This window comes from Pipra filicauda, unplaced genomic scaffold (genome assembly GCF_003945595.2).
Source record: "Pipra filicauda isolate LSUMZ 115617 unplaced genomic scaffold, ASM394559v2 scaffold27_size4233163_pilon, whole genome shotgun sequence".
Taxonomy (NCBI): Eukaryota; Metazoa; Chordata; class Aves; order Passeriformes; family Pipridae; genus Pipra; species Pipra filicauda.
Window position 1 is genome coordinate 141,139 of NW_024104398.1, and position 13,694 is coordinate 154,832.

The 13,694-nt window shown below is 43.7% G+C and overlaps 1 protein-coding gene across 2 annotated transcripts; it reads left to right on the plus strand.

The window, feature by feature from the left end:
• The first annotated feature begins 1,167 nt into the window (after positions 1-1,167).
• On the plus strand, positions 1,168-13,083 carry CALM1 (calmodulin 1). 2 transcript variants are annotated; one of them, XM_039382661.1, is made up of 7 exons: positions 1,168-1,290; positions 1,366-1,599; positions 4,602-4,632; positions 5,564-5,707; positions 7,724-7,830; positions 9,309-9,444; positions 9,676-10,572. In XM_039382661.1, exons 2-7 carry the CDS (start codon positions 1,597-1,599, stop codon positions 9,702-9,704), a joined length of 450 nt encoding a protein of 149 aa, XP_039238595.1. In that variant the 5' UTR covers positions 1,168-1,290; positions 1,366-1,596; the 3' UTR covers positions 9,705-10,572. The 2 variants fall into 2 exon arrangements, with proteins under 2 accessions (XP_039238595.1, XP_027595767.1); XM_027739966.2 differs by lacking the exon at positions 1,168-1,290 and having other exon boundaries at positions 1,399-1,599; positions 9,676-13,083.
• The last annotated feature ends 611 nt before the right edge of the window (positions 13,084-13,694 follow it).

Here is a 13,694-nt window from a genome sequence, read left to right on the forward strand (position 1 = left end):
AAAAAAAAAAAGATCAATTTGCATGTTCTTGCATGGCAAAAAAATAAAAATAAAAAATTCAGCATCACTACTTAGTAGTTAAAAAAAAAAAATTAAGCATCTTAAAAATAGGAGGCCAGGCATTCTGCATCTAAACTCTAAGCTGTCTATAAACCTATCATTTGCAAACTAGCCAGCTGCAAATCGTTTTTCTGACACTGTTTCATATCCTAGTTCCTACACAGATGTTAGAATGATTTGGGGACCAAACAAGGACACATTAAATGTGCTATTTTGTTTGCTATGAGAAATCCTTCTAGATTGCAAACAGGTAACTGCTGAGTTTGCCAACCTATCACTGCTTTCCAGAAAGGCAAGCAAATAAATTTTAACTTCAGTGGCAGAGCTATTGAAATTGTTAAACAAACAGAACCAAACTGATTTTGGCTTTATTTCAAACACTGAAAGTATGCACTATTTTTCAAAATCAGAAAAACAGGCAAATGAATTTTAGATTTAGTGCTATACTGCAAGCAGGTTTATTAGAATTATGACCTCATTGAAAATACTGCTAGCCTCCCAATCCAGAGAGAGTCCCAAACTAAAACCTTCAGCTAAAAATATCTTGAACTACAAGGAATCTCAAAATCTAAGGGAATTTGTCCTGAATGGAACCAAAATCCTAGATTCCAATGCGGGTCCATGTTTGTTTGTGCTTCCATACCTATTAAAGGAAGTACATTTTGAATGCTACAGTATTTACTTGGGCTGTTACCACTTGGTGGACAAAATCCTCAAGCCCAGACCTGACAGAGAAGAAATGAAGAAAACACTGGACATCAGGACATGCTTTTGCTGCCTCTCACTTGCAGGCTCCTGCCGTTCTGATGAGAAGGGGCTGAAACGACACCTCAGTTGTAAGCCATCTGATTCTGGCTTGAATTTTACTGTCATCTGCATTTTGGCGCTTGACAAAAGCCCTATGATTAATAAAAAGGCAGCTGTGCTTGCTTCAACATTTCAGTTCTACAGTCGCTGTAGCAGCCGTCTTGTCACCGAAAAAAAATTAACGTTATTAACGTTTCTCCCCGTCCCCGCGCCATCACCCTTTCCAGGTGTCGCTCCGGGCTCCCCGGGGGAGCGCGGGCCCGCACCGCCGGCGGGGATGCTGTCTAGAGAATAAAAAAAGGACCGGCTCGGCCGAGATGCCCTCGCTCCGCGGGTCCCAGCCCGCAGAGCGGCGGGAACCCGGCGGTGAGGGAGCTCCCCGCCGGCTGCGCAGGCACTAGCGTTCAGCGGGGAAGGGCCACTGGCGGGGCCGGGCTGCCCTCGCCCCTCCGGGCGCGCTCGGCCGCGGGGCTGCGGGAGCGGCCCCGCCGGCAGAGGGGCGGGGCCGGGCCGCGGAGGGGGCAGGGCCGCCCGCCGCAGTCACCTCGCACATACCGCGCCGGGAGGAGGGAAAAGGGCCCCGCTCCGGCGGAGGGATACAGCCCCACGTATATAGCGGGACGGCGCAGGCTCACAGCCCCAGCACTCTGCGAGCCGCGCCGGGAGGAGGCAGCAGCCGCCGCCGCCGCTCGTGGTCGCGCAGTTCGTGCAGCCGCCGCCGGGCCCGCCATGGTAGGGGCTCGCTCGCTTCGCTGGGCGCGGCACGGGGCGGCCGGGCCGGTGCGGGGGCAGGCGCGCAGGGGGCTCGATGCGGAGTCGGGGACTGTCGGATCGGAAGAGCCGGGCTGTCCCCGGGGAGGAGCGGGGAATGGGGTGGAGGGAGCCCCGCGGGAGCCCTTCCCGCCCGGATCCCCGCGGGGCGAGCGGGCTGGTGGTTGCGGACGCCTCCTCTCCACCTCCCTGCCGCGTTTCGCGGGATCGCCGCGGGGCTGCGGCCCTTACTCATCCCCCGCTTCCTTCCCGTTTCCTCGGGCCTGCCGTGTTGGCGCCCCGGCCCCGCACCCTCCCGCCCCGCCTCGCCTCCCCTCCCCTGCGGAAAGGGCCGGGCGCGTCTCCCCGGGGCCGCGGCCCCAGCGCCGGGCAGGGCGCGTTGCGGGGCGGGGCGCGGGTCTGCGGGCGAGGATCCCGCTCGGCTCCGGCACCAGCTGCACTGCGCAGGGAGCGGGGGGGCGGCCGGGGGGAGGGCACCGCGCTGCAGCTACTGCGCCCCCCCATCCCCCAAAAAAACGCAACGGCGGCGGCGAAGCCCATCGCTGTCTGCATTACATCATGTCTCCTCCTCTTCCTCCCGGCCCCCGCGCACCCCCCGGCCGCGGGGGACCGGGGCGCAGTGCGCGTTGCTCGGTTGGAAGCGGCCCAGGGCCCGCATGGGGGCTCGGAGGAGGGGGTGCAGCCTCCCCTCTCCCCGGGGGCTGCGGGGGAAGAGCCGCTGCCTCCGCTACCCGGGGGAGGAAGGGGGATGGGGAGGGAGCCCAGACGCCCTCGCGGCTGAAGGATGAGGACGTGGTGTGGCTCCCGGCTGGAGAGGGAGGGAGGGGAATCGGGGACGCACTGCAGCAGTGGGTGGCTGCTGGCCGGGAAGGGCGCCTGTTGCGCCGGCGGGCTGCGAGCCTCCCGCCCCGCCGGGCCGGCGGTGCCGCCGGAACGCAGCGCAAAGCATCCTCCGGGCGCTGCGGGGCCAGCCCGCGCTCCTCGCAGGAGAGAGCCAGAGGAAGGGCTGGGGTTTTCCCGGTGACTTTTCGCTTCCGACGAGAGCGGCGATACAGTTGCAGGCTGACCTCTAATCGCTTTTTGGCAATCTGGGTGTTCCTCGGCTCTGTCTCTGCATCTCCCCTTCCCGTAGGAGAAGGCTGACATCACCAGGACAGGATCTGATGACTTGGCTGGGTGGGGTGATGGCTCCAGCCCTGGGTACCTTTGTCTTGTAGCTGGGGCGAGCGGCAGTGGCTGTGCCTGTTGCTCGGGAAGGTGAACCCTTGGCGGTGTAGAGTCGGGTTGCGTGCCTCGGGCATCGCCGGGTGTGCGGAGGTTTTGAGGGGTTTTGTTTGGGTTTTTTTCTGTGTTTGTTTTTTAAATTTGAAATACGATTTTTAGAAACGTTCAACGAACTCCGACTAATGGGGCAGTGAGCTGTGCTGTGGGCTGGAGGTTTTTTGCCGAGGTGTGGCTCTGTTTCCTGTTCTGCAGGGCACTGAGTCTGTTATGTAAATTCCTTAGATAATCTTTAAGTAAAACCTCGCATTTTCTGGAAAATCGCAAAGAGTGCAGGAAGTCGAACTAGATTTTGAACACAAGCCTTCTGCTGTTATTAAAGAAGATTTATTAAATTTGAACTCTGTCTTTAGCTGGTACTGTTTCTACCCTTTTCTCCCTCACTCGACACACTGTGCATATAGGGAATTCTTTAGTCGTTACATACAGACATAAAAACAAACAAACCCCACCACCCCACCCTGCAGCATCTAATTACAGGTGAAATCTGTGTGTTTCCCTTTACATAGAGAGCAGATTTTCAACCCTGCCCTATTCTCCTGTGCGTGAGCTTAGCAGATTGTGTAGCTGATTAATTCTCTGTTGGATTTGTTGCTCTTTACTGCAGTTAAGTGCTTTTATACTTAAATAATAGTATTTTTGGACAATAAAGGTGCCTGCTTTCTCTGATGGACAAAATTCTCTGTTCTGATGGTAAGAAGTCCAATAAAATGAGTTTAAGAGGAGTTAGTACCTTGTATTCTCCAGTATCTGTGATTAGGTGTGTAAAACCCCCTTTCCCCCCCCTTTCTTAGTTACTGGAAAAAGGCATATTTTTCCATAAAGAACTGGTTAGCTCCTTTGAGTCCAAACAGTGGAGCTTTTTGTGATGCTCTATCCATAGATAAGGGAGAGGCTTCTGGAAGGATGTGACTAGCACAGTTAAGCTCTGGAAAGCCTGTTTGATTGCCCGCAGGGCTGTATACCTCTGGATGCCGCAGTGGCCTCTTGATGTACAGAAGGTCATAAGCAGGTATTTGAAAACTTACCACCTAAAATGATGTGTAAAACAACCCGTATATCATGATGAAGCACCTTAAACTGTTTGGCTGAGGGGGAAAAATATGATGCATGAAAACTGTCATTTTCTTTGTCAGAGGTGGCAAAAATCTGCATAATACTGAGTTGTAGTTCCTCCTAATATTCCAGCAGAGCCCTTTCTGTGGAACTCGCCAGGGCCAGTGGTTGCTGCGGTGAGGTGGGGAGGGCGGGCAGGGCTGGAGCGGTGGGCGGCCTGTCAGCCCACGCGTGTGCAGATCCCCCCACGCACTGCTGGGGCACTGTACTGCCGGGAGTGACTGTGATGCGAAACCCCAAACACATGTCATTAAGGATTTCATGCCTCTCTGACCAATTGCAAGGAGCTTGCCTGTGTCCTTCACTGGACCAAATTGGATTCACCAAGTTGCAGGATGGCATGGCTGCTGCTTCATAGGCAGTTCCGAAAGAAGTTAGCTTATATGCATTTGGAAACAGCTGCATGGTGTAGGTGAGTGGAGTCTCCTTGCAGAGGCAGAATTCCAGGGTTTGCAAGTGGCTTGTGAAGATAATGATAAATCACTGCTGAAATTTAAAGGAAGTGCCTCATGGCTTGACATAGCTAGAGATGAACAGTATTCTAAAATGTTCTATTCTTCGTGTAGGCTGATCAACTGACTGAAGAACAGATTGCTGGTAAGTGTTTTGATGAGAATTTTTTTTTTTTTGCTAACTCTTGTGACTAAAAGAAAATAAATTATCTCAAACATAATGGAAAAAAAACATTTTTGACAATTTTACGTCTGTTACTAACACTGTTCTGAAAAGCACTCACTTGAAACCAAACTAGAAAAACAAACAAAAATGTTCTGGAATATTACTGGTTCATTGCCTCTTCATTTAGAGTGCTTGTTCCTTGGACTACAGATAATGATTTTTTTTTTTTTTAGACTTTCAAACTTGAGCCAAGTACTTTTAGATTTCCTGCAAACAGAAATAATTGCTAGACTCAAATGCACTACTTGGAGTCAAAGCAGACCTAGGTACTCTTTAATGAAGTGAAGATAAACTAGAAGTGAAATGGCAACAAATAAATCTCATACGTGTTTATTGCACATTATTATAAGCCAGTGTCTTCTAAATGAAACTTTTAATAGACTACCTGTAATTCAGATTAGTTAGGGAGAAGGAGCATTATTTGACCTTTTGTAGACCAGTCACCCACTTCTGGCTGACACTAATTCCTGTTGTCTGCTACCTTAAAAATAGGTGGTAAATGACAACACTTTTGTTCCTATAAGTCTGTTAGTGGTAAAGGGAACCCAGTGGGTCCTTTCACTTACTGCAGACAGCTGCTGTTTATGGAGCAACTGTGCCTCAGGCAAGATGCAGATGCATGGAAATGCGTTATGGAGTTGTAATGCAGATTATAGCCACATGAAATAAGTTTGAATATACTGTGCAAATTGTGTTGGTACTATAAGTAATTTTTTTATTGGTATTTGAGTGTGTTCATTCTCTCAATACATGAACAGTTAGATAAAATGAGAAATGGAGTGTGTTTTTCATATGTGATTTTTCTCATGCTCGTGATGTTACTAAACACTGGGACTGTTTCTGCCTCTAGAATTCAAGGAAGCCTTTTCCCTATTTGACAAAGATGGTGATGGTACTATCACAACAAAAGAACTGGGGACTGTCATGAGGTCACTGGGTCAAAATCCAACAGAAGCAGAATTGCAGGATATGATCAATGAGGTAGATGCTGATGGTAAGTGTTGGAAAGGTGCTGTGATCATCTTAAATATGTATGACCTCCACACCTGGGCTTAGACTGCATAGGGAAGACCGTGACGTTGACCCCTTAAAGCAGTTCCAAAATGCTTGATAGAATCTAAACTCAGAAGGTAGTCAAAGATGCTAGCAGCATTAGTGGGACTGCAAAAAGGGGGGGATGGGCAAAGTTATGCTATTTGTCTTTAATATTTTATGGGTCACAGGCTTCCTATTGCTATCTGGCTTGCCCTGACCTGATGTTAACCTGTCTTTCCATCCATCTTTTCTGTACGTGTTTTTTTCAGCCCATGTTGCTCTTGATAACTTTACCAATATTTGTGGTAAGACTGGTAGGAGTGGAATAGTGTTTTCAATTCTTGGAAGTTTAGCACAACAGGAAGAGACTATATAGTCTATGTAATGTATTAGACCCCCTAATAGATGGGGATATAGAGGAAGAAAACCCTTCCTACATCAAGACTAACAAAATTATTTTCAATGCATGCCAGAAAGGGTCACTACACATTTTGTTTCTGAAACTCCACATGGGCTAACAGTTATAATAAGGAAAAGTGCTTTTCAACTGATGTCAAGCCTTTGGTCTCATGTTGGTTGTGACAGTGATTTTTCTTTAACATCTTTGTAAAAGAAGAGTGAAAGTGTATTGGCAAGAGTATAAATTATCTGAGTATCAGGATATGTTATTTAAACTACTTTCTTAAAAGTGCAAATTGACCTTAATTGATAAGTCTTTGCAAATAATGAAAAACTTCAGGGTTTGCAGTGGTACATAGAGGTTGTGTATAGTGACTTCTCTAGGCTGCAGAGCACAAGGCTATTCTGGTAGATTTAAAACAAAAGGAGACTGAGGACTTCAGATAAGTATGCCTGCCCATCTGTTTAAATTTGGTTTATGGCAGGATACTTTGCTGTTATTCTACATGTTCTTTGAGGATTTTTCAAAGCTGAGTATGAGATGTACTCATATTCAACTGGTACATAAAGCTGACCATGATAATAAATAGCTGTGTATGTCTCAGGCTGGAATCCTTAGGATGCAAGAGTTTTCTTAAACTGCATTTATTTAGCTGCTTTGCTGTGTTTACACTATGAGTTTGAATACTTCTTTCAAGCAATGGGTTGCACAGTTGCACTTAGTTGCACAGTATTTAATTCAGTTTTGTGAACTATTTAATGTGCCTTTTTGGCATTTAAATCTGAATCCGGACTATGCAAATCTAGTTTTTTCACCATACTGATTTTCTCCTAGCTTTGAGCAGCTTGAAATTTACATTGTTACTTTTCATTCAAAGCTTAAAAATCTTAGGGGTGAGGTCTGGATGTTAAACAAGGATTTTCAGTTTTGCAGTCAAATACCTATAAGAACACCTACAGCTAAGATTATTGGTAATAACAAATAGTGGCAGCTTTTCTCTAGTCATTGGAATTTGCAGATCCTTGTTGCCCCCTTAAAATGGTGCATTGCTTTTGCGGTGTACAGTTTGGGTTGATAAGGCAGTTGATTTTTAGAAAGAAACAACTATTTATGTACAGTTTAGTGAAGTGTAGTTCTCCAAAATTTTAGATAACCTGGATTTGTAGTGCCAGCTTTATTATACATTTCCTTCTGGAGTATTCCATAGCAGTTGAGAGATTCTAAAGAAACTAAAAGATTCATTTCTGTGGGAGTGATTTGAAGTAAAGATGAGTCTTATCTTTTAAGACTGGAGCATCAGACTGACATTTTACTTGCAACCTGGGTGGCAAATGGTATGGCTTGACCTGGAGAGAAGGCAACAGTTGATTTCATTGTGCTGAAACAGTGGCTGCTGTGGGTACTGCACACTAATACAAAAAAGGGCAGTGGTAGCAATTTAGAGAGAAGAACCAGTTCTTCTATAAGTATAGTTAACAGAGGATCTGTCAGTCTTGGCTAAGTACAATGCCAGATTTTTTTTTTTGATAGAGAACAGCACGGAAGTTTAATTTTTGGAAGTTTCTTTTTATTAAGGCAATGGCACTATCGACTTCCCTGAATTTTTAACCATGATGGCCAGAAAAATGAAGGACACAGACAGCGAGGAAGAAATCCGTGAGGCATTCCGAGTCTTTGACAAGGTATTAATAAAAGTACAACTACTCTTTAGAAGCAATAATGTTTGTATTTTCCTCATTGTTTTCTCTCTTCTTATCTAGGAGGAGAAAAAGTCCTCTAGTAGAAGCAGAGGAATTAGAAACAGAGTAGGGACTGTTCTGAAAATAGAACTAGGACTGTTCAGGCTGGTTCTGCCTGCTTTACACAACAAATCTAAGCTTAAGGCTCATCTATGAGGAAAACTTTTTGACCTTTCCTTAGGAACAGAGTGGAATTTAATGCTTGGGGAATGTTGGGGGTTTTTTTGAGGGGTGTGGGTGGAGGGGAGGATTTTTCTGTACCTTTGGACTTTGGGGGGTGGAGTGGGGAAACATTTGCATGGATGCACAAGGTTTTATACTACTTTATGGAAGCTTTTAAAGTCAAGATGATGTCATCAGTATTTAGAGGGACATGAAGTGTTGCATGTTTTGTTTTCAACATGTGAACTTTGAAGTTGCTTTCATAAAAACTTAAAGAGGTCAGCTTCCTCTACCTTGTTTAAGGGTACTTGAGCATATGTCAGTTTTCCAGAACAAGGGTTCCCCTCTTTGGATTGTTAGGATATGACATGTTATAAGAGAATTGTGTTGAGTAGTGTGGCTGGTGCAGCTGCGAAGCTGATGCACACACATGTGTGGAAGAAGGCCTTACTATTACTTTTTATAGAAAAAAGTGTTAGTTTCTAGTACTTAGCTGAAAATGTGCTAGAAGTTACTTGATTAGTACTTCATCTACCCTGTGGGGTTCTTTCTGCAGACTAGATTAGTGTTTAAAGCCACTGAGGTAGGTTATCTGCTGGTGATGGCCATGTCCTGCTCTCAGTTAATGTATTCTTCCAGTATATGGGATTTCTGAAGTGGCTGAGGATGAGATTAGGTTTAGGTATTACTAATGGGGACACTAGCTTAGAAGTGTCATTCCCCCTTTTTTTTCCCCCACAAAACTTTGCACAACTCCTTATGAATAAAGTTTAAATACTTTCTTTGATTTCATTCTATATTATCTTATCCAAGAAGCCTGACGTAACACTATCTCTACAACCAGAGTGAAGGTGGCTAACACAGAAGAGAAAGCTGACTTTATTCCTGGTGGCAAAATGGGTCTCTCTTTGGCCTTGCTTAGGCGGCAGAGACTAAACAAAAACTTTGTTTCTTTTTGTTTCTGTGTTTATTTATGAAAGCTCTTTAAAAGCATTAAAAATACCTTATCACAAGGACAGGTCAGGCATGCAGTTGTTATTACAGCACAGTGATTGTATAGAAGGATATGGTGTCATGCGTGCCTCATAAGGCAGTGGGACTTGTACATAGTGCAGTATGTACAGTGTGCCAGGTCTGTACATCTGTCCCAAGTGCCATGAGGTTAATTCAGAAGCAGTTACTGGAAACGTAGATGTAGTTTCCGAGTTAATCAATGTCGGGATTGTCGTTCATGATCTTGTGCAACTCTTCTCTCATAGGATGGCAATGGCTATATCAGTGCAGCAGAACTACGTCATGTTATGACAAACTTAGGAGAAAAGCTAACAGACGAAGAAGTAGACGAAATGATCAGAGAAGCAGACATTGATGGGGATGGGCAAGTCAACTATGAAGGTAAAAAGATGCTTGTCTTGACTCAGAACCATTACTCAGACTGAGGAAGGCCTGTTGTATAAGGCATTAATTTTTAATACTTGAGACACTGGTTTATTTGGTTGTCTACTTTTGTGGACAAAACCTTGGATGCAGTGAAAGGTGCTTTTTTATGCCAATTGTATTTAAGACATTTTTTGAGTTGAAGTACTCTAGAGACACTAAATCACAGTGACTTTTTTATCTTTTCAGAATTCGTACAGATGATGACTGCAAAGTGAAGAGACCTCCTTTACACCTTTTTTCCTCTAGAAGAATCAAATTGAATCTTTTACTTACCTCTTGCAAAAAAAATGTTCATTTATTCATTCTGTTTCTGTATAGCAAAACTGAATGTCAAATTACCTTCTGTCCACAAACTGCATGTAATGGTTGGTGGTCCTGTCCCCAAAAGATGAAGTTAAACATCAGTTTTACAATATAAATAATTGTACTACCTTGAAAATAAAAAAAAAAGGAAGCACTTAGTGAACTCAAAAGTTCCATTTGCTAATGACTATTACACTGTTTGGGCTGGCCAGTTTTTCATGCATGCAGCTTGACAATTGAGCACAGTCAGACATGTGTATTAAAAGGAAAAAAACAACCTAAAGGATCCACTCTTTTGTTCAATAGTGGATTCTAGTTCAATTTGTAGTGTAAATTGTCATAGCTGGTTTACTTTAAAATTGGTTTATACCTCAGGATGGTATGCAGCAAAATGGTTGAAGGATGCAAAACTTAAAGAAAATGCCCTAAAGGTTGAATGGTTCTCCTGTACGTAGCAGTGTGCTCCAAAAATACGATGATCTTAACTATGGATGGCATGTCTGTGTTAAAATACTGGTTTAACATTGTCTGCATTGCACTATAGTGAAACGGGTGTCAGGCTGTTACCGTTCACAAAATTTTTAAAAGAAACCTTCACCAAGGGAGCATCTTTGGACTCTCATGTTTTTAAAACCTTCTGTACCATGACTTGGAGCTGGCGGAGTAGCCTGTGGACTTCAGCACAACTATCAACATTGCTGTTCAAGATATTACAATTTATGTCCATTCCAAGTTGTAAATGCTAGTCTTTTTTTTCCAATAAAAGACCATTAACTTAAAGGTGGTGTTAAATGCTTTGTAAAGTTAAAATATATATATATAATTGAGATAATAAACCAAAAAAGCAGTAGGAGGGAAGTGTTTCTATGAATGACTTGCTGCTAAATTATAATGCACATGTATGCAATAAGTTATCCCCTATCTTTTCAAGATGGCAAGAACTGACCTCCTGTAACCCAAGACCTTTGCTATAAATAAATGAACTTGTGCTTGCCTTTCATATTACGACAATGTTAATTTAGTTGGTCTCAAAGTCGTGTAATGCTGACTCGTCAACTATCAGCACAGAAGTAACACCTCATTTCACTACAGTGGAGAGCTCTGAGCATGCATGTCAATACTGGGGAAACATGTATAGGTTGCTTATTCTTTTTGACAGGTTATAGAAACTAGTTGGAGAATTTAAACAGCATGGACTTCATAGATATCTATGATTCTCAAACATGCCAAAAATGCATTTATCTACCCACAGAAAGAAAACAAAAGGACATTTTACAGTATGTACTAAAAAAACCAAACTAAGCCTTTTTGGAAACTGGGGCTATTATGTCTTGACTTATCTTCTCAAACACTTGCATGAATTTTGTGGGGTGGAGAAGAGGACTAGGGTTAATTTAAAAACGATCTTGTTACTTCTGCTTTGCATGCACTAGCAGTGCTTAGTCATTCCAGTTCTCTGAATAAGTGTTCTCTGATCCTTCAGCTTACCCATGAATGAGTGGCAAAGCAGCCGTGTGCAGTCTTCTTTGTCTGAAAGAAGAATGCTTTTTCTCTCTTTTTTTTTTTTCTTTTATTTTTTTTTTTTTAGCAGCAGAGCCTCCATGTGGAAGGCTTTTATGCTTGGGAGGGAGGGATTACTGCATAATCACTTGACTGTAAGTTTGTTTCCAAATGTAACTAGAGTTGCAAACCTTAATTGCTTAATTGCCTTTGGTTTTGGAGAGTATTGATACTATCTCTTGGAAGAGATGCAAGTCTCCATTCATCCTGTCTAACTGAGGTGCCTGTGTTAAGAATTTGGTTGCTTGAAATACAGCTTTGCTCAGTGAGGGGTCAAGAGACACCTCCAGAAGGCAATTGAGACTATCTGCCTTCACTGATATTTTTATTCTTTTCCTGGGGGGTGGGGGGAGACCTGGGTGACTAGGGACCCAGACACCTTAACAAAGTGCCTAAAGGTTAGATGGGCTGAATGCAGGCAATTGTTTAGATATCATTTGTTGCAAAGGCTGATTGCTGTGGCTGCTGTCTTAGCAAACTGGCCACATGATGGGAATGTCTGACTACCATTTGAAAGTAGAGTCTTGCATAGCAGCTGCAAACCGCTACTTCAGTAGTGCTTGAGAATGGCTGCACTGATGCTGTAGACCAGCTTTTAAAGAGAACATACTCAAGAGACAGGCAAGGTAGGAGCAATGGTTGCAGCTCTGAACTAATTACTTCTGCCTGAGTGTGCAGAGATCTTGTCTAGTAGGTAAATGCTTCTTACCATTTATCTGTCATTCACTCACGGTTGGTAGGGTAGTTCATTTAAGAACAGCTGCTTTTAGCTTATTCAGTGTGCCCTGTGCTTGCTAGCAAACAGACCTCATCCTGCAAGAGGTTCTTGGCTTGATTAGAAATTGTCTGGCAGTGTGCAGTGTTGGTATGCCCTGTAACTGAATCTGCCTGGAGGTATCTAATTATTAACTGACTTCAGTACCACATCAACCTCGAGTAAATGTATCCTCTGTACAGGACTTTAGCTCTGTTCCCTTCTGCATAGTGAATATCTAGAAAATGAAATGGTGTCATCGAGGTCTTTTTTATTTTCTTTTTTACTTTTTTTTCCTGTGAGCGTGTGTGTGTGGCTTTGGCTTTTTCCAAATGTGAAAGTGTGGGCTGGATACACTTGGTGCATGGCTTAGAAACATGGGACTGGAAAGAACTTCCTGGGTCATCAGATCCAGTCCCCTGCTATTGCAGGCAACCGTGTCATATAATCCTTTTAATAAACTGATCAAGCTTAAACACCTGCTTGTAAGTGGCTTGTTTTCATGGAAGTTCTGTAACTCATGTTGCTCTCAACTGATGCAAGTAATATATGAAATATGAAGTTAATCAAAAGGTCCTCCAGCTTAGCTTTAGGTTTATCATTACATTTATCTAACTGACTTTCTTGAACCTGTTATTCTTTGCACAACACTCAGGAAAGTGTTGAATCTTTACACTCCCTTGCTATGAATAAGAGTTGGTGTGCTTGCTTATTTTTTTTAAATGGAAAAGATGGATGTCTGGCTTGTTGAAACCTGTTAGATATGTTAATTGTCAAGGCAAGAAACAATTGAGTTACTTGTATTTGATACATAAATTTAAGGTTAGAGTATACATAACCATTTTTAAAACACATCAACTTGCAGTGTAGTTTTATATTTAATACTGAAATTGTACTGCTAAAGTTTAAACTGCTGTTAATCATATTCCTCTTCTGATCATAATGAAAAAATAAAGGGTAAGAAAATGCTTAACATAGATTATTCATTATCATGCTTATTTTATTAATAATTTAGGCATTGAAACGTCTCCAGGTACGGGGCATCTGTTTGGTGGAGTGGGGTGGAGCAAGGGGTGGGGAGGGTTACTGATGTAGAAAATTCTTACCCCCCCCAGTCATTTGTCACACAGACATAAAAAACTGTTCAAGAAATTTATCGATGCATTAAATGCACATGTGGGTGTGTGATCTGTGGGCAGTGCACACTGCTGAGGCTGCCAGCCCCTGCACCCTGTCCAGGCAAGTGCAGAGTGGGGTCAGAATGTATCTTGGTCCCTGTATTGCAGCACGTGTGTGAAAGCAGATCCTTGTTCCCAGGATCCATCCTGAGCTAAAACCACAGTCTTGGGGTTTAGAAATGTCAGAGTTAATACAGCTTGCTTTTCCCCTACCATGAAACTAGCACACTTGTCTTACTGCAATCCAATTAGGGTTTGGGGTTTTTTCTTTGGTGATGGTTTCTTTTGGTTTGTGGTTTTTTTGGGGGCGGGGGGGTGGTTTCTGTTTGTTTGGTTTTGGTTTTGTTTTTTTGTTTTAGTTTTTTTTTTCAATTTAATGACTAAGTTAAATGGGACAGATAGGACTGTGG

Excerpts from the sequence above, each read along its gene's own strand:
- CALM1 (XM_039382661.1), top strand. Across the intron at positions 4,633-5,563 it reads GACTGAAGAACAGATTGCTG|AATTCAAGGAAGCCTTTTCC; the intron begins GTAAGTGTTTTG and ends TTCTGCCTCTAG. Across the intron at positions 9,445-9,675 it reads TGGGCAAGTCAACTATGAAG|AATTCGTACAGATGATGACT; the intron begins GTAAAAAGATGC and ends TTATCTTTTCAG.